Below are 20553 nucleotides of genomic sequence, written 5' to 3' on the forward strand. Positions count from 1 at the left end.
TCACTTCTACTCATTACCCCAGAGACTTAAGACTCAACTTGGACTCGCATCCCAGAACTCCCCCCCCCTACTCACACCCCAGAGACTTAAGACTTAACTTGGACACTCGGACTCCCGAGAGAAGAACCCAGGTATCAAACCCTTTTATTAATAACCCAGTGCTTTAACCACTGAGCCACCACTGACACAGCAAAAAAGACTCAAAAGATTCACACCCCAGAGACTCAAGACTGACTCTGACTCACACCCCAGAGACTCCACTCCTACTCACACCCCAGAGACTCAAGACTGACTCTGACTCCCACCACAGAGACTTCACTCCTACTCACACCCCAGAGACTCAAGATGGACTCAGACTCCCACCACAGAGACTTCACTCCTACTCACATCCCAGAGACTTAAGACTCAACTCGGACACTCAGACTCCCCAGAGACGAACACAGGTATCAAACCCTTTTATTAATAACCCAGTGCTCTAATCACTGAGTCACCACTGCCACAGCAAAAAAGACTCAAAAGATTCACACCCCAGAGACTCAAACTGGCTTGAATTTACAAAACAGAAACCTTACTCAAACTCCCTTCCCAGACACTAAAAACTTGACTTGGATTTCTACCCCAGCTTCAGCTATGCATCTAATCACTAATAGGCTTATAGTGTGACGTGACTTCCCCGGGGAGGCATGCAGAGCATGTTCTCTTCTGGGATTAAATGAAAAAAAAAACGTTTTTAAAAAGCAGCTGGACACTTTACACTCCAAATAACAAGCTAATTTTGCTCTTAACCATCCTGAGAGCATGCGTTCCAAAAGCATCTAGAAGCAAGCCGGTCTGCCTTAGAAGGCGATTGTCTGGCTTCTGGCCCTGCTAGATTCCTCTCATAAAATTTCTCAGTCTACATATTCAGTCAGACCGGCCAAGCTCCTGCACCTGTGATAGCAAAACAGCACTGCTCTTAAAGGTTGTGTGTCAGGTCATGCAGAGACAAGTAGTAAAAAGACACAAGAGCTTTAGAGGTTTTACACTGTTGCAGGTATGCAGAGAAATGCAGACATCCAAAGCCTTGCGATCACATCAAATGAGTTCACTTGCTCAGTGATCACTTGCAAAATACTCTTTGTGCATTAATTGATGTTGTAAATGTAATTGTAAAAATATTAAAACAGTTTAGCATCAGAGATTATCCTGACAGTCATCCAGGGAGACGACAAAGTGTGTGAGAAAGGGGAAATTACATTAGACTCCTAACCCAGCAGCCACTTGTTTGTATGTTCATACAATGTCAGAACATTGGGTCATAGACACGTCCCCTCAGAGGCGAGGGTTTAGGCACCCGATAAAATAATAACATAAAAATAACCATGAGGACCATTCCAAAAGCTTCAGCTTGGGTCTGTTCTGGTAGTACTTGGTGGTTTTGGTTTATGTTTTGGATCATTATCCTGTTGTAGAAGCCATCCTCTTTTCATCTTCAGCCTTTTAACCAATTAACGCAGAAAGGCTTATTACACACTAAGGTGTATTACTCAGTAACTACAGGGACTGCTGTACAAAGTAGTGGGGCTATTCTTTGGTAATAACACTTTCGCCCCACCAGCTGGCCTTAGGCTGTTTAAGGGGTTAAAGGGTGGTTTGTTATTTGCATCTATGATTTGCTGGTATTTTGTGGAATCCATTCTTTCCTCCACGTAATGCAATTTTAACAATGCCACTGGCAGCATACGTCCCCATGCTTCATGGTTGGAAAGGTGTTCTTTTAATAAAGTGCAGTCTATTAATGTACCTATGCTGATTGCTGATTGTACCTAGTTCTGTTTTGACTTCATTAGTCCACAGCTCTTGTTTGCAAAGCTCTTCTGAATTCTCAAGATGTTCTGTAGTGTACTGCAAATGTCGAGTTTTGTGATGTGTATATTGTGGAAATGGTACGCAGTGAAAAAAGGCACCACAACACAACACACTCAGTTACAACCTTCTGTATGGTTTTGGCAATTACATCACTGTAGAAATTACTAGCTGAAAAAGCTTGGCTTCTGGGCACTGATTACATCTGTTTTCAGATGTTTGAAGGGGATGAACAGTCAGAGAATTTATAAAGCTTGGGAATTTGATTAGGCTGACAATTCCTAATTACAGCTGGTGACATATCTCAGGCCTGAATTGCTAATCCGAGCCTCTGCAATGCTCAGACCCTTTTTTGCATGGGCAACATGAATGATTTTGTAGTATTTCTATGTTATGTTATGCGCATTAGCATTTGCGAAAATACTTTTGCTTAGCTGCAGACCATCCTGTGTTGTGTTTTGGATGCTGTCTGACAAGCTAAAAGAGAACCAGGCTAACACTAACCAGCAATAACCAGCTTGAAGCTCATGCTAGTCTAAGGACTTTTAGCAGGGTTTATATAGACAGGAGAATTTTGTTGCTTCTTGCACACTAGATTACCTCTCATTTTCCTGCAAAGTCTGAACATTTATGTCCTGAAACTTTACTTTACACATACACATACAGCCAACTGTCAGACACACCTTGTGGGTTCAGTGGAATCAACAGCACAGGTAAGAGATGTTACAGGTTGCTACTGCTGGTTCGACAGTGATTGCTGTTCCTTTACCAGCCGTCCACCTGCCCAGCCATAATGACCCTTAGGCCTCACAATGTAAACAAAGCATTTCACACTTAAGGCAGGTTTATGACGTTGCGGCTGAGGCCCTTAGAAACGAGCCAAGAAAGCCAATATGACTCGAAACTGGTTTCCTCCGGCCATTATTTCTTTGCATACAACAACGTGAACACAGCAGCGCCCTTCCCCCAGCTTTCAGTTTGTATTTATTCCAAGTCATGCCGGTCCTTCTGATGCTCAGCAGGGATGGTTCTGTGTTTTCTCAACCTCAGAGAGAGAGAGAGAGAGAGAGAGAGGGAAAGGGTGAGAGCACAGAAGTGTTTGTTATCCCCACGCACCCTCCTCTTCTTCTCTACCTCCAAACACCACAGTGTATCAAAAACTGGTGCTCAGAGCTGCTCGCCCGGGACATTGTCGACCACATGCAAATTTTGCTCCAGCTTTTGACCCCCTACCGTCATTCCAGAAGAGCTGCTATGATGCAAAGGAGAGTGTGGTGCCTGCTGCTGGAGGTAACTCTGCCTGTTCAGCATGCTTGAGTTTGGGGTGTGCATGTACTCGCAAGTGCATGTAAATGCATGCTTGTGGCTCAGTGAATGGTAACTGCACGTTTGTCCAGCAACTTCAATTTTTAACCCTTAAAACACCCAAGACCTGTCAGATTCAGTACCATTACTTACTTTGAAAATAACATTCCTTACAAATTCATTTTATAGTAGTGACTGAGTAATTCAATGCAGTTGTCAAGTAACTGAAGTAATGCCAAGTACCTGTTGAGTAATTTACAGTGTTTACTGAGTAATTCATAAGGGCTATTGAGCAATTTATCGCAGTAAGCAGATGCATATTAGTATTTTTCTACTGATTACTGATAAATCATAGATATCACTGAGTAATTTATAGTGGTTACTGTGTAACTCACAGTGGTTAGTGAGCAATTCATAGTGGTAACTGAATTATTTAGAGTTATTTATTATTAATTATTTAGTAGTTACTGGATAATAACTTTATAACTAATAACTAAATAATACATCTGAATAATGTGTCTAATTCATAGTACTTTCTAAGGATAATTTCTAAGTCATTCATAATGGCTCCTGGGTAATTTACAGTGTTTATCTGATGAATTTATAGTGGCTATTGAGCAATTATATATAAGCAGATGCATATTTTCAGAGTATTTTTCTAATGTTTACTGATAAATCATAGATGTTACATAGATGTTGAGTAACGTATAGTGGTTACTGGGTAGTTCATAGTGGTTACTGAGCAAGTCATATTGGTAACTAGATTATTTTTGTAAGTGATTCATACTGTTTACTGATAAATTGTAGTAGTTACTGAATAATTAATAGCAATCACTAGTGATTCAAAGTAGTTTCTGTGAAATTCATGCTTGTAAATTCCTAGTGGTTACTGGTTAGTAAGCCTTATTAATAATAACTGTATATTATGCCTCAATAATACAGCTGATTCATGTGTAATTCATGACAATGCACTTATAACTGAATAATATGTCTAATTCATAATGGCTCCTGAGTCATTCTGGTGATTACTGAGTAATTCATATTGCTTACTGGATAATAAACTTTATAACTATTAAGTGTATAATATGTCTGAAAAATATATTAAATTCATAGTAGTTTTTGCATATATCATAGTGGTTTCTGAGTACTTTATGATGGTTAATATATAATAAGCCTAATAAGCAATAACTTAATAATATATCTGAATAACATGTCTGATTCATTGTTGTTTCTAAATCATACATACTGGTTGCTGAAAAATTCACAAGGGCTACTGGGGAATTCATAATGATTACTGACTAATTCATAGTGGTTACTGGATAATATTCCTTATTACTAATAACAAATACATCTGTCTTCCCTCTTCTGGCTCAGTTACAGTTACAATACACACTCGCCAGTACAACCAGCACACACAGACAGCTAATGCAGACTATACTAAAGAAAACCCTTGGATTGCTTTTCTCCATAAATCAATTTTATCAAGACCTTCCAAAAAGACATAGTTGATCTGATAGACTGGTCATCTGCCATTGTAATGCTATCAGTGTGTACAAGCACAGAATCTGATTATGTATACATTGGCAGTAACTGGGGAAGTCTTCCAGCAGTTTTAAAAATAGTAAATCTCCCTCCATAGCCCAGCGTGTTTACTGAAGGGTTCCTTTTGGAAAATGGCTGCAGGGCAGAAGGCCCGAGTGAGGCCGTAACAGGAGGTTAGCATGGACTGGAAAACATTCACCATTGGGACAGACTTTGCAGAAACCTTACAAAAATGAGCAAGGGTGCAGTTTTGGTTTCAGAAGTGGGGGGACTATGAGTTTGGTGTGTAATCGTGTTGTGTGCCGGGTGTGGTGTAACCAAGGAAATGGGTGTAGCACACTGGTTCATGTTTTAGTGATGTAATCTTTAGATGAATTTGTATCAGCTAAAGCAGTCCATACTATAATTCTGTGTCTATGATCAGGACATGTGTTAAATAGCAACAGTAGTTTTTCCTCCATAATCCAGATACCCCCATCCCTGGTGGACATTAGACTTAGGAATATTAACATGTATTTTTGGACACCTGTTGCCTCCTACTTTAGGGTATAATATCTCATCCAGTCCATCTGTTTTGGAGAAGCCAATACACTTAGTACGCAATTCATAGTGGTAACTAGAAAGTGCACATTTCTAAGCAATGTATAATGGTAAACTATAACAGTTATTAAGTAATTCATAGTAGGTACTAGTGATTCATGATAGTTTCTGAGTCAGTGATGCTTGAATTACTAGTGGTTACTCATAATAAACCCTATGACTAATAAGATGTTAATAATGCATTTGATTTATAGTATTTTCTATGTAATTATTGGTGGTTCCTGAGTAATTCATAACAGCTACAGAGTGATTAATCGTAATTACTGAGTATTTCATAGTGGTTACTGGATAATAGGCCATGTGGCTAACAGCTGAATAATATGTATGATTCAGAGCGTTTCCTGAGTATTTCATAGTGGTTACTGGGTAATAAGCCTCTAACTAATAACTGAATAATACGTCTTACTATTAAGTTTGTGTCTTAGGAGTTTCAGCATAATTCATGGTGAGACTACTGAGTAATCCATAGTAATTGCTGAGTATTTCATAGTAGTTACTGGATAATAAGCCTTATGACTAATAACTGAATAATATGTATGATTCATAGTAGTTTCTGTATAATTCATAGTGTTTCCTTAGTATTTCATAGTGGTTACTGGTAATAAGCCTTATAACTAATAACTAAATAATACATAATTCATGGTGAGACTACTGGGTAATCCATAGTAATTGCTGAGTATTTCATAGTAGTTAACAGATGAGTACTGAATACTGAGTATTTGATAATGACTACTGGATATTAACCCTTATAACTAATAACTGAATAATACCTCAAAATAATACATCTGATTCATAGTAGTTTCTGTGCAAATCATGATGGCTACTGATACTGGTTTTCCTCCAGCATTTAGATGCATTTGAAAATGGTGGAGGCAAACACTGTAACCCCCTAATTTCCAGTGGCAACTATGTTTATGAACATGAGCATGTATTTGTAAGAACCATAAGCATATATTTTAAGAAACCTGTTGCCTACGACTTTGAGAGCTACTATCTGATTTAGAGAAGTGTTTCCTAGAATCAGGGTGGTCCTTTGTCACCATATCTACATTTTTAAGCTTTATGGTGCATAGAGATTTTTTCTGTCTGCTTTTACAGTGCCTTGTAACATTTTTACTGTGTATAAATCCATTACACTTGTATCTTTAGTCTCTCTCCCAGCCTAAACTGAGTTCACGTAAATTGTTTCTCCAGGAAGATAACCTTGTTGAAAGATGCACGCCGCAACGCGCTCTCAAGTTCTCAAGATTTTTTCCATTGTGGGCTTGTGTACGGGGCCTTCTCTTCCTTCGCAGTTATCTTCCATGGCTACGCCTCAAGACAGGGTTTACAATAGAGGTTGAACTGTTTAATGTAGTCCAAGGAATTATACAACGGAATAGAGTGTTGTTTGACTTGTGACTGAAAGGCAAACCGGGGAGTTTAGCTCAGGGTAAAATGAGTGACTACATCTGGACAGTGTTCCCGTGCAGAGCCATGACTTGTGTGTGCTCGCGTACGCATGCGAACATATCAGGTGACACCTTGACGGATGTTGCGTGACTGTGGTGCCCGTCAACTCTGGTGATGAGAGGGGAAATGGATGAGGGGGTTCCAGAGAGAGAGAGGGAGAGTGAGAAAGAGAGAGAGAGAGAAATGGGGATACATATTCAGCTTCACTGCTAACATGACCTGTTCTAGTTCTTCATAGTCAGTGCTAATATTAGGAGAAGTTATCTCAGCACAAATAAATACACCTCACTGCACATTATTCCACCAGTCAAATCACATTAATTACATATTGTCTGAGTGGCTATATGCCCAAAGGGCCCTCATTATCTTCCTCCAGTCTAGCATAGGTGGAGTCACATTTGTGCCCAAGAGAGCACATATGTCTCCAAAGTGTTCCTTTTTCCTCAAGAGAAAAAGAGGCACCATCTGCTGGTAAGGCTACACCGGTCTGCACAGACATTAGCAGGGTCTGAGGAGGGGGGGTTAGTCAGGATAGTGTTATTGAACACAGTGATTGGTTGTGTTCCTCATTGGGGTTGTTTTGTCCGATACTGAGTGATATTCTTTTAATTATAAGGTCCATAATGAGGTCCTACAGTAGGCTAAACTCATCTCTCAACACTCATCGTTGTTGGAGCAAAACATTGTATCTCTATGGTCGTTCTTTCTATGTTTTCTTGACATCATTTCAAAGCTCCAGACATTTTATTATTGTATGGATACACTTGGATAAAATCTCATTTTACCCTGTTAAAAGTGGTTTGTCTGTTCAAGTAGTTGAATAAACCCAGTTCAGTTGCTTGTTACCACACAAAAACATTGTTCTTAGGTTGAACTGACGAACCACTTTGTATGGTGCATTAACATATGCTAAAAGATAAAGGTCTTTGACCTTCTACTGTAAAGATACCATTTAATAGGTATGAGTAGGATGGCTTTTGGTCTGACAGCAATGGTATATGGTTAATTTGGTGAAATAATCACCCAAGTAAATCTAAAAGTCAACAAAACTTCATTAGACAGAAAAGTAGCAGAGTAGTAGAGTACCCAAAACACTGCCTATGTACTGAGATACTTGTAGAACTGCAGAGGACTATATTACATCCAGCATCTATCAACATAAGTGTCTTCTTTTTTGAGGACCCCTTTGGGGTAGAAAATAAAACGCTGAACTTCAGTCATGTGGACTAAGGCCAGTCATAAACCTGTACATATGCATGAAATAGTCCTAAAATAATAGTCCCATAATTGAAAACTCTTGTGTGTGTATATATATATGTATATACATATATATATACACACATATACTATATATATATATATATATATATATATATATATATATATATATATATAATAAAGATATATCTTGAGTGTGTAAACAAATTTGTTATTCTTTACCAAACATTGTGAAGTCCACATAAATGTCTAACATGCAACATTCAACTCATGACTAACAAATATTAGGTCACTAAATCAGACTGTTGGCTGTGTAGCTAGGCTACAACTACTTCAGCTTCAAAAACTATGAGAGGAATTGCAGAGATTTCCTTGTGCTTGAGTTATAACTTGTGCTGTTGAACTAACACTTAGACAAAGTATGGTATGCAGACTTAAAATATAGCCTCTAGTGCATAGTGACTAGTTATATCCCCTCAGATCCGTGTACTTCAGTAAACCCTTGATGTTACTGGTACTTGTCATTGGATTCAAAGGTCTCATTGTAAAGGTTGCAGTGTTCACTGTTACTCACCCAAGTATAATTGCACCAAACCAACACTTTATCAGTGACACTTATTATAAGTTTTTTGGAGGAGTACAGCATTACTGTGTGTAACCATTTATGCTCTAGTTACAGAGTTCAAATGAACTCTTTTGATCTTTACTTGGTGAACACTGCTAAATTTATTTTATATTCGTACTTCTAAGTAAAATGTAATCTTCATCTTGCTCAGTTACATTTGAGAGATCAGCGGTTATAGAGTCTAAACATTTCTTGTGTTTTTGTTCTGTTTTGTTGACAAAGCTTGAAAATATAGCTGCACATCCTCTCACGAAGAGGTAGGAAGTCTAAAAAAGGCCAATAGTTCATTATACTGTTCTGTACTGTTATCTCATGATAACATCTTATTTTTCTTGTAATCTCGAGATAAGTAAATCCTGTTTTCTCAAGATTACGAATGTTGTTCTGTTTTTCTCATGATCTTAAGAAAACGGTTTGATTTTTCTGGATAACAAAATATTTTATCGAAATAGCAAATGTCCTCTCGAGATCACAAGTTGTTTTTCTCGTTATCTTGAGATAAGTTGTTTTGTTAAGATTACAATTTATATTTGTAAATTGTAACAAGTTTTGAGAAAGCAGCTTTTATTGCCTTATAAATCGGTTGTACGGTTGTAAATATGTGATAGCAACATTTATTATCTTGAGAAAACTTATTTTATTATCAGGAGATCACATCAAAAGCAAGCTGTGAAAAAACAACCTTTATTACCTTATAAATATGAGATTTATTATCAGACATACAGACGTACAGACTTGTACATATACTCAGACATAATAAATTAGACATTTATTATCTTGAGAAAACGTGTTATTTTGTTATCTGGAGATCACTAGAAAAACAAGTTGTGATCATGAGATAACAGTACAGAAAAGCATGATTAGCTCAAGGTCTTTCATATACTTGGTACTTTCTGGCAAAATATGGCAAAATGTTGACTTGTTTTCTTGAAATCTTGACTCAACATCTCGAAATAATGACAACCTCTAAAGAATGAGCCTTAATAATGATAATAATGATAATAATAATAATGATACATATCCATATCAACACAATAAAGTTACAGTTAGCAATATTTAGGGGGGGGGGGTCGACAGTCACAGAAAAGGAGGGGGCGAGAGAGAGAGAAAGAGAGAGAGAGAGAGAGAGAGAGAGAGAGAGAGAGAGCGAGAGAGAGAGAGAGAGAGAGAGAGAGAGAGAGCGAGAGAGAGAGAGAGAGAGAGAGAGAGAGAGAGCGAGAAAGAGAGAGAGAGAAAGAGAGAGAGAGAGAGAGAGAGAGAGAGAGCGAGCGCGCGCCCCGTGCAGAGGTCAGTAGCGCGCAAGTGACATGGCTTTGCTCTTCGCTCCTCTCCTCATCACTCCGGCTTTAACGGCTCCGCACTGACCCGCGTCTCTCCCGTCTCCTCCTCCTCCTCCTCCTCCTCCTTCTCCTCCTCATCCTCACTTCCACACAGAAGACTCCGCGCTAATGACATTTGGTGGCTGATATTTGCGCGGCGACATGGAGGGTTTTCCTCCCGAAAGCGAAAGGATGGAGGCTTGGCTCGACGACAATGTGGACTTCGCTCACTCCTACTTCGTGCGGAAGGCTAGCCGGTGAGTTATGGGAGTTACGGGCAGGAGCGACCATATACGGTCCATTTCGCTCATCCAGGACAGCGCAGAAAAGAGGGGGGGACGAGGGGGGGACGAGGGAACGGGGAAGAGGAACAGCCTGGTCTGTCTGCCTGGTCGCCAACTTATCTACTGAAACGACGACGAGCTGAGCGACTGATGACAGTGTGCTGTTCTCAGACCGTCGTGTGTGGTGCAGTGATTATGGGCTTAACGTCAGTAAACACCAACTTTCCCCTCGTTAACGCTCACACTCCCTCCGAGCTGGGGAAGCAGGGGTTATGCTAGACGTTGAGCCTCGGTTTTGTACCTGTGCCTGCTGTACCAGTCTGCTGAGGGCTGGGAGACTCTGTTGGCAAGCAGTTGGCAAGTCCAGAGCACACGCTCCTTACAGTGGCCGTTTGAATCTTACAGACTGTTTTCATCAGCTGTGCTGTACACTCAGCCTTCGACCTGTAGCCTATTGCTTGCTGCTCTTGTGTTGTCAGGGTAGATCTGTGGGCAGACCGGTATAGCCTGCCTGACTACAGCACCTGCAGCCTTGCTGTGGTGGTGAGGGAGACAGTGAACAGACTGTCTAGTCAGAGAGCAACGCCAGTCTGCGTTGTTTTGAGCAGTCGGGTTGAAGGAGAACACCAAACCAAGCCACTGCCATAAAAGTTTGGTTTGTTGGGAAATGGTGGGATGTAGAGACACCGACTATGCACAGACTATAGGAAGTCTAAAAAAGGCCAATAGTTCATTATACTGTTCTGTACTGTTATCTCATGATAACATCTTATTTTTCTTGTAATCTCGAGATAAGTAAATCCTGTTTTCTCAAGATTACTCATGATCTTAAGAAAACTGTTTGATTTTTCTGATAACAAAATATTTAATCGAAATAGCAAATGTCCTCTCGAGATCACAACTTGTTTTTCTCGTTATCTTGAGATAAGTTGTTTTGTTAAGATTACAATTTATATTTGTAACAATTTATAATTGTAACAAGTTTTGAGAAAGCAGCTTTTATTGCCTTATAAATCACGGTTGTAAATATGTGATAGCAACATTTATTATCTTGAGAAAACTTATTTTATTATCAGGAGATCACATCAAAAGCAAGCTGTGAAAAAACAACTTTTATTACCTTATAAATATGAGATTTATTATCAGACATACAGACGTACAGACTTGTACATATACTCAGACATAATAAATTAGACATTTATTATCTTGAGAAAACGTGTTATTTTGTTATCTGGAGATCACTAGAAAAACAAGTTGTGATCATGAGATAACAGTACAGAAAAGCATGATTAGCTCAAGGTCTTCTATATACTTGGTACTTTCTGGCAAAATATGGCAAAATGTTGACTTGTTTTCAGAAAATGGTGGGATGTAGAGACACCGACTATGGTTTCTTTACAGTGGAGGCTATAGGAGCCAGGGTAGTTTAGCTGCTGTCCAATTAAAAACGTGCATCTCCATTTTTGGCCGTTTTGAGTTTTCTCCATGGTCTGAACCTCTGTGTCAATAATTCTGGATGAATAGACCAATAGAAATGCTCTAAATTACCATATAGACTCATATAGCATTTTTATCGAGATGTTTATTTTTTCTTTAGACAGAGATGATATATCCATTATATTCAGATATATAATCATATATGTCTCTTCGTTCTTCCTCTCGATCCGAGGGAGTTTTTCCTTGCCACTAGCTTGCTCAAAAGAGGCTCGGACCCGGATCTCTGCTTTGTGACAACGTTAGTGTGAAAAAACACTATAGAAAAAATTAATATATGTCCATTTGAACTGTTTCGATGTATTTCTGAATTCTGACAGTGTTATAAATATTGATATGCGTTTTTCTGAGGATACCGTTATCTCACAGTGCCTGGCAGATATCTCCCCATCATAAGGGTGTTTTAAAAATCTGCTTTAGGCCAAAATATTCTCTCAAGACATATACGTCCCAGACATCAGACACTGTATTCGCAACTGTTTTGTGCCATTGCATGTGAGGCAGCTTTTAGTGGTAGTTATTTAATTATGCATCAATTTTAAGAGAAACTGGGGACGTCCACATTAAACTGGTTCACAGTCTATACAACCTGGCTTCAGTAAACTGTACCCCACACTGTAAAAACAGTGCCGTTCAATCCAAGAACCTGCTGCTTCAGGTGGTAACAAGCAAATAAACCCATTTTCTTTCAGCTCAAATAAATATTCCTTTAATTTAAGACCTTTTTTTTTACAGTATTTTTCTATATTTCCTTGGACGTTGTTTAACAGGCCGTCAGATCTAGTGTTCATTTGAACAAGCGGCCACACGTTTAGTTTGTATCACCCTCTCATCTCATTGCACTGGATTGAACCCTCACATATTATGTTATGCTTTCTGCTTTACTGAATATCAGCCCATGAGAAGCAAAAATTGGATCGACACCAAGAATGTATACACGCCTGGCCGGCAATAGCGAATCAAGATGTTTTCTGCGCCAGAGGGGACCAGTAGTGCTCTTCAGAGTGAGTGCTATTGATTTAGCTGTACAGGCGGAGGACACTTAAATGCGAGCCCATGGAGATTTCCCTGGAGATTGGATTCTCCCTCTCTCTAGCATTGTTGTTGTCATAGGCTCTACTCATACAGTCATTTTTAAACTAAGGGAAGCCAGTGCAGTTTTATTTAGCCAGAATTAGAATGTGATCTGCCAGCGAGTTTCACGGCAGTGAGTTTTATAGCCTCTGGGGTTTTCCAGTCGAGCTGCTGAACTCAAAGTTTCATTCAGTTTCATATGAAAGCGAAGGGACTTGAACTTTGGACTTTGAACGTGTGATTGAATGAGAATCGCTGTCATACAGATCTTCCACTGGGTGCTTCCAGTAAATCTTGAGTTGAGTAAACTGATCTTTGCGAGTCTGTGTACTTTCTGATCTAGATAAAAATCCTCTAGAATCTGAAATGTGTGAATTTTCATACTAATTGTTCATTACAGTGTTAATATTCAGGCTGACAGCAGTTTCTCCAGTGAAATACGGCCTCTTTACAGTAGTCCTACTGTCATTCCCAATTACAGTACATTCTGCAATTCACATATACAGGATATTACTGTTTTTTTAAGTTCACTGTAAAGTTTCTACAGTAATTGCATTCTTGATTTTCAGAATAATACTGTAATTATGTAATACGTTCTTCGTATAGTTACATTTTAGCTAACACAGCTTGCACTTAAAGTTGACGGTACAAATTAGCTATTACATTAAACTAGAACATTAAACTCAGCTTATATACATTATAGCTGTTCAAGCTTACTCTTATGCTAAACAAAGTATCCCTGTGTCTGTTCTAGTGCTGGGCGATATGGCCTCAAATCAATATCATGATTAGTTGAACATGTTGCATCGATTATGATTTTAATGAACGATTATATAAGCTGCTTGAGTTACTCAGTTGGCTCTGTGTTTGAGTTCTCCTCTATGTTGCTTCCATGGACGGGGTGGAGTCATGAGACTACACATGCAGTGGCATGTTTTTTAAGGAGACAGTACATCAAGGCACAGTGATAAAAGTATTAACAGAATTTTTAAAAATATTATAATCGATGTGGGCAAGATTACAAGGATTCGGGTTATGTGGGTTAAATAACATTATGGGTTAAATAAGGAACAAAATAAAGAATAATGTATTAAATAGATCTTAAGTAAGAATAACATATTAAGACAACGAAATAAATCAGGATAATGAACAGGACTCCAAGGAGCACCAGGGTAATCTCCAAGAACGAATCTGATCCTGAAACAAATCCAACACGAAACAGTACAAACACTCAGTGTTAAGATAGTTTGAACATGATGGCCTACTTTTAAATGCTTGTAAAGATTAAATATTGTGAAAATGTAAAAAGAAAGTTGATTATAAATATTGATATCATATATATATATCAATTATATATATTGATATATTGGTATATATCATGCCTTCTCTAGTATTAGAGAGTATTAAGTATTAAAGGAGTATTAAAGAGGCAGATTTGTACTTAGGCATATTCAGACCATCTTAAAAGACAAGGATCTACGTGCCGTTTAAAGAAAGCTTTGTCAAGTCACTGAAATTAAGTTTCAGGAGCTGTGACCTTCATAATGACACCCTTGAAGAAAAACGTCCCAGGATATCATGCATTAGTAAAGTCAGTGCAACCTCTAAAAACTGTAAACAGTGGCTGTGCCCATTTATCCCTCTAAAAGCTTTCTGGACTTCTCAAGCTTTCTTACTGGTTGTTTGCCTTTTTTTAGGGAAATGGTCAACGCCTGGTTTGCTGAGCGTGTCCACTCCATCCAGCCTTCCAGAGAGGGGTCCAAAGTTCTTCCTGAACCCCTCAGCACCCTCCCCACTCTAGGCCCCACCGAAGCTCCTTCACCCAGCCCGGCTCCGTCCACCCCCACCCGCAAAATCTCGGCGTCTGAGTTTGATCGCCCTTTGCGGCCCATTGTGGTGAAAGACGCTGAGGGCTCCCTCACCTTCCTCAGCGACACAGAAAGGGTGCAGATGCCACCTCCGGCCTCCCAGAAGCTCAGCTCAGGAGAGGGTCCAGACGAGGGTGGGGGTAGAGGGGGAGACCGCTGCGCCCGTCTACTGGAGCTCGTGCGGGACGTCTCAAGCCACCTGGACCTGACTGCTCTCTGTCACAGGATCTTTTTACACACTCACGAGTTAATCGCAGCAGACCGCTACTCGTTATTTCTGGTCTGTGAGGACAGCTCCAACAAAAAGTTCCTGGTTAGCCGACTTTTTGACGTTGCTGAGGGTTCCACTCTCGAGGAGGCCTCCAACAGCGGCATCCGCCTGGAGTGGAACAAAGGTATAGTTGGCCATGTGGCGGCTACTGGCCAGCCACTCAACATCAAGAATGCCTATGAGGTAAGGTTGTTGTGCTGTTTATTTATTTATTTATTTATTTTTTATTATGGTTTTTTGAGTGCATGGTGTTGCCTTAAAATTTTGATACTTCTTCATTACTGCAATATGGCAAACAATTCAGTACTTTCAAAACTTTGCCTAAATAAGCTGTTTTTCACTGATATAGATTCAATAATTAATTAAAAAAATGTCAGAAATAGAAATCTGAATATCTTCAGTTTATATCTCTGTATAAACTGAAAATATTTCATTTGATTCATTGTTGATACTGCAAGTCTAAAATTAAGCTTCGTCAGTGTCTGGGAAACAGTCATTGGTGTTCAGAGAAGCATTGTGGTACTGCAGCTATATTGACAAGAAATCTTTGTGACTTAACTTCAACGATTGTATAGACGTTGCGATCAGGAGAGGAGTCTCCAATCCAATCTGTGTGTTGGTATAAATAACACAGACAAATAGTTTAGATATGATGTCCTGCAAATTAATACTGCAGTAAAGTTCTGAACTGATTAATTAAGATTAGTAGAGACTTTTCTTAAAATCACTGTTTTATAGTGTGTTTAATATCTTATAATCCAGTCTGACTCTCATCCCTGACTGATCACCTCACAGATCCTTTAAAACACTGCAGTCAAGTCACTTTGCATGTGTTAGCCTCCACTCTGTTCTGAATCAGCTGGTTTAAAAACAGAGAAAAGCGTGCGGTTCTCCTGCTGGTAAAACAGAACATTTCAGTGATAGTTTTAAAATTATTTAAATATTAAAATAATTCCATGCTGCAACCTTCTGAGAATGTCCTTACTGCTGCTGGCTGGCAATAATGTCTGTTAATGGCACTTAAAAGAGACCAGATGATGCTCTGAACACCTAGTTAAAACAAAGTCGGATTTGGATTACACCATATAAAATATGCTTAGATTGCATATAGGCCTGTACTGAATTGATATGATACACAATATTAATGTGATTCTGTTCTGTTTTGAGTTCATGACAAAACGGAATCACGCTTATATTGTTTATTGTTACCATTGCTGTGAAAAATAAACACCTAGTTTCTAATAGTTGTTCTAACATAATATAGTCATTTTTAACAATTTGATAATCTTCTGGTTTCCAAATGAACACATGGGTTACAGTAGAAAACGGTGACCAGCAAGAGTTTTAAAGCACACTCATGTAGCGTCATGTAGTTTCTTTGCTTTATTTTCACGTTCCCCAGCATTCTTTACCAGACTGAACATGTATGTGGTAACCTTTCCATGTGGTGTTGAAAGTATGTGCCGAATATGTGCAGCTAATTCAGTTGTGATGTTCTGTTTCTACAGCCTATAATTAGGTCCAAACTTGTCTATAGCACACCTATTTTAACTAATCACAGATTAGAACATACAAAGGGACTGGTTAAATGAAGACAAAGCAATAAATTCACTTATTCATTCATTCATTCATTCATTGGGCCACCTTGGTGTGTGTAGGGAGGTCGGGTATTTAGATGTTTAAAGGTTTGAACATTCAGATCGTGGTGCTGGCTCTTATGTATATCCCTAGTGTTATCCTTAGAGCATTAGCTAGAGTGCTTGGAAAAGCTCATGAGTAAACAGTGTGAGTGCATTGGCTTGGCGGTGTTGAAAACAGGTCATATCTGTCCTTTATTTGGATGTATTGTATGTCAGCGAGAGCCACTGCTTTTCTCAGATAGCTGTTCCTGGTATCTGTTGACTGGCTTTGTTGCCCATGAGTTTATATCACCACCTGTTCTGCATTAACCTTTGAGCCTTGTAAAGTCTCAGTGGTTGGCAAGACAAGACTCCCAATTCAAAAGCATTCTTCAAGTGCTCAAATGTGGACTTATGAAGTTCTAAACGACTTGCCACAAACAGCTGACTCAAAGGGTTTACAGTTGCATTAGGGATCTTAACCCTTACTTCTGGGGCCACAAGTAGATTTTGGGGTTATTTTAGGATCTGAAATCTAATAGTCTAATACAGTGAAATTGATTACATGCCATGCTCAAGAAATAATAAAGGCATTATCTGTCTTGTTTACTTTATGTATAGGTAGTTGTGCAGTTCAGTTGCTAGCCAACAGTTTGAATGAGCGGGTAGTGGGTATTTTTAGCAGTTCTTAATTTAGATGTATTGTGGTTCCCCCAACAAGTCTAGGGGGAGATGATGGGGAAGAACAAAGAAAGAGAGAGAGAGAGACAGAGAGGGAGAAACAAGAGTACATATTGGTCTCATTACTAATGTTAATCAGGGAGTTGTTTTCCTCAAGGCAGCCTTGCGTGGAAGTACAGATCATTTTCGCTTTGCAGATGGAAGGTAATGCTGCGGATTGACAGGAAAGCTACAAATATCCCAAGGCATTACAGGACATACCTAAGAAATTGTGGTTATACAATGCACTGTTTTTACTGTAGATGCCAATATCAAAATGCATGAAAGATGAAAATCTGTAGTTCATATTCACAGAAGCTTTGGAAATAATAAATGTCAGAGGAGTTGACAGTTTTGGATGTGATACATTAAATACATGGAATGTTTTAGTAGGACTTTTTAAGGTTACAGCGGTTGCCAGCGATAACAAAAGCAGGGTGCGTTTCAATATGAACTATTTCTCACCCGTAAACAAGCGGTGAAAATGTTGAAAGTGTGGATTCTAAACTGTCAGTCTATGCTACAGGTTCTTCAAGCAGAGGAGAAGATATTTCAGTATGGTTTGAATTTAATCCCTTAAAACCCCAGCTGTACAACATCCTAAGGCTTATTGTTAGTAAGTAAAATGCCTACAAAAAAAACTAGCCGATGTATTGTTCAGATATAGAATTACTGGCAAGTCCTGGCCATTTGATGTTTTGTTAAGAGATTGATGAAATGTGTACATTTTTTGGCCTTAAAAAATGTAGTTCTGACATTAGAACATGGCCACTCAATTTGAATGCTTATATGGTTTATTGCCTGGTTATAGGGTTCTTCGTATTGGTTGAAAGCCTTATATAGACGATTCTATGCAAATCTTATAAAAAAGCTTCTATCTAGCATCAAAAAGGAGTCACTGAACCCTTTTCAGCACTATATTGAACCTGTTTAGCTTGGAGTAAATGGAAAATACATTGCATAGTAAGCTTACTTGAATAGTAAGCTACAAAAAAAAATAGGCCTGTAAGTGTTACATTTCAGTGGTTAAACACACAGAACCTCTGAGCATACTGAAGTGATAAAAAGTTGCAGCTATGGTTGTAAAATTGTTATTTTATTTCTGAAGGATCCTCGATTCAATGCAGAGGTGGACCAAATCACAGGGTACAAGACGCAGAGCATCCTATGCATGCCCATAAAGAACCACCGAAATGAGGTGAGAGACATAAAAAGGCTCTGTATGCTTTTGTGTTGTGTGAGAGGGGGGAGGTGTTCTGGCTGTTTTTGCAGTTGTGATTTACACAGTATCTGTTTTCTTCCAAAAGGTTGTTGGTGTGGCACAAGCAATCAATAAGAGGTGTGGAGAGAACAGCACCTTCACAGAACAAGATGAGAAGGTGAAGAAAACAATATTGCAGCTTTCTTTATAGGTGTGTCTGAGGTAAAGAGTGCTTTTGGTTATTGATACAAAGCTCCAGCACCTTTAGGAAAGTTAGGACTCTGGAACCATTGCAGTTTTTGTAGATGCCATTGAGTCCTAAACCAGTGTGTGTTTTTAAATCTTGTGTGTATGCACCAACAGGACTTTTCCTCATACTTGGCTTTCTCTGGTATTGTTCTACACAACGCACAGCTTTATGAGACATCACAGCTTGAAAACAGGCGGAATCAGGTATCCTGTCCGGTATTTCTTTATTATGTTGGTATGCAGTATCTATTCAGAAACTACAGTGTTTTAAGCCACAGTCACTGTCACATTCACATATGGATTATTGTAGTCCAGCTTCTAAAATACATGTGAATCAGTGTTATTTTGACTGAGAAGTTGATAAACATGGGAAGTTACCAGAAGTGTACATCTGTAATCTATTTACAGTGAATACATGGACAGTAGTTATGTACACAGTTATTAGGGAGTTAAATTGGGACCAAAATACAGCATAGTTGGATTAGTTGTATGCATCATAAATTCATGCCATGTAAGTAAAGTGAGTTCACATAAATATGACAATTGTATACAATATATGTCTAAATATTTGTGGACACTCCTTCTAATGAATGCTGACAGATGTGTAACTGCACACACCCCTTTCTGGTCACTGCTCATCTGGAGAACTACTTCCAATAAAATAGGACTGTCTAGAGCAGATACACATGAACCTACTGGCACCATGCCTAGTGCCAGGTGTAAGCTAGAGGGGTATAAAGCCCCCCCCCCCCCCCCCCCCCAGCATTGAGCTGGGGAGCAGTAGAACTGTGATCTCTAGAATGATGGGTGTTGCACCTTTCAATACTTTTGAGATGAGCTGTGGAGTTGGGGAAGGTAAGGTGGGGTGGTGATCATCCAACATCCTGACCTCGCTAACGCTCTTGTTACTGAATGTAATCAGATCTCCACAGCAATGCTGTGAAATCTAGTAGAAAGCCTTTCCTGGACAGTAGAGACAGCTAAGGCAACAAAAGCAGGAGAAACTTTGTTTTAATACCTTTGATTTTGGAAGAAACAATGAATGTCCCAATTATTCTTTTGTCCATAGAGTGTATTTGCCAATTGTAGAGCACAGTTTCTATTTAATTGCTGAATTTGCTGAATATTTAAAACTCAACCTATAAAATGTGCAATAATCTTACATGTTTTATTTGTTCCAATATGTTAAATTAAGCAAAAATGTTTGTTCTCTGGGTGCCCAAGTTATCCAAGTTTGGTTAAACCTGTGCCAAACCTGTGACCATCACACAAAAAAGTGTTTATGCCCTTCCTCTTATGGCTCAGGTGTTGCTGGACCTGGCCAGTCTTATTTTCGAAGAACAGCAGTCATTGGAAGTCCTGCTAAGGAAGATTGCGGCCACCATCTTGTCTTTCATGCAGGCTCAGGAGTGCACAGTATTCACTGTTGATGGTGAAACATCGGTAAGTTTAAAGCAGTCTTTCAGCAAAACTTGCTCTTCAGCATTGCAAACTCAGTCAGTGTGCACAACACAGCGCACAAACACCATTGTTAGATCACACAAATAAGACAAACTAAACAAAAAAGAAAGTGGACCAAACCATAATCTTAATCTCGTATCACAACAACTAAAGTAAAATAAATAAAGTTGAGCGAAAGAATTGAACAAACATATAGAGGCTTCACTGTAACAGTAAAAATGATTTTTCATCACGACTGTAGATCATTTCAAATGCTCAGTGTTGTGAATTGTGTTATTCGAACAAACTCACACTTGTTCAGTCTTTTGCTAGTTCTTGAATCTATTAACATCGCAGTACATTTAAGCAGTGCCCAGGTCATTACTGCATGGCAGGAGCAGTTTCCATTGAACCATTGCCACTACAA

General features: G+C 39.0%; 1 protein-coding gene across 2 annotated transcripts in view; it reads left to right on the plus strand.

Moving 5' to 3' along the window:
• Nucleotides 1–20553, plus strand: part of pde5ab (phosphodiesterase 5A, cGMP-specific, b) — a 65970-nt gene that overhangs the window by 17633 nt on the left and 27784 nt on the right. Inside the window, exons 1-6 of one of the 2 annotated variants that reach the window (XM_072686889.1) lie at nucleotides 9865–10163; nucleotides 14456–15080; nucleotides 18345–18434; nucleotides 18544–18615; nucleotides 18801–18890; nucleotides 19992–20129. In XM_072686889.1, the coding sequence (XP_072542990.1) occupies nucleotides 10069–10163; nucleotides 14456–15080; nucleotides 18345–18434; nucleotides 18544–18615; nucleotides 18801–18890; nucleotides 19992–20129 (1110 nt within the window). In that variant the 5' untranslated portion in view covers nucleotides 9865–10068. Of the gene's footprint in view, nucleotides 1–9864; nucleotides 10164–14455; nucleotides 15081–18344; nucleotides 18435–18543; nucleotides 18616–18800; nucleotides 18891–19991; nucleotides 20130–20553 lie in introns of those variants that run through there. The other variant, XM_072686890.1, reaches the window with a different exon arrangement.

The sequence above is a fragment of the Salminus brasiliensis genome, chromosome 9, assembly GCF_030463535.1.
Source record: "Salminus brasiliensis chromosome 9, fSalBra1.hap2, whole genome shotgun sequence".
NCBI lineage: Eukaryota > Metazoa > Chordata > Actinopteri > Characiformes > Bryconidae > Salminus > Salminus brasiliensis.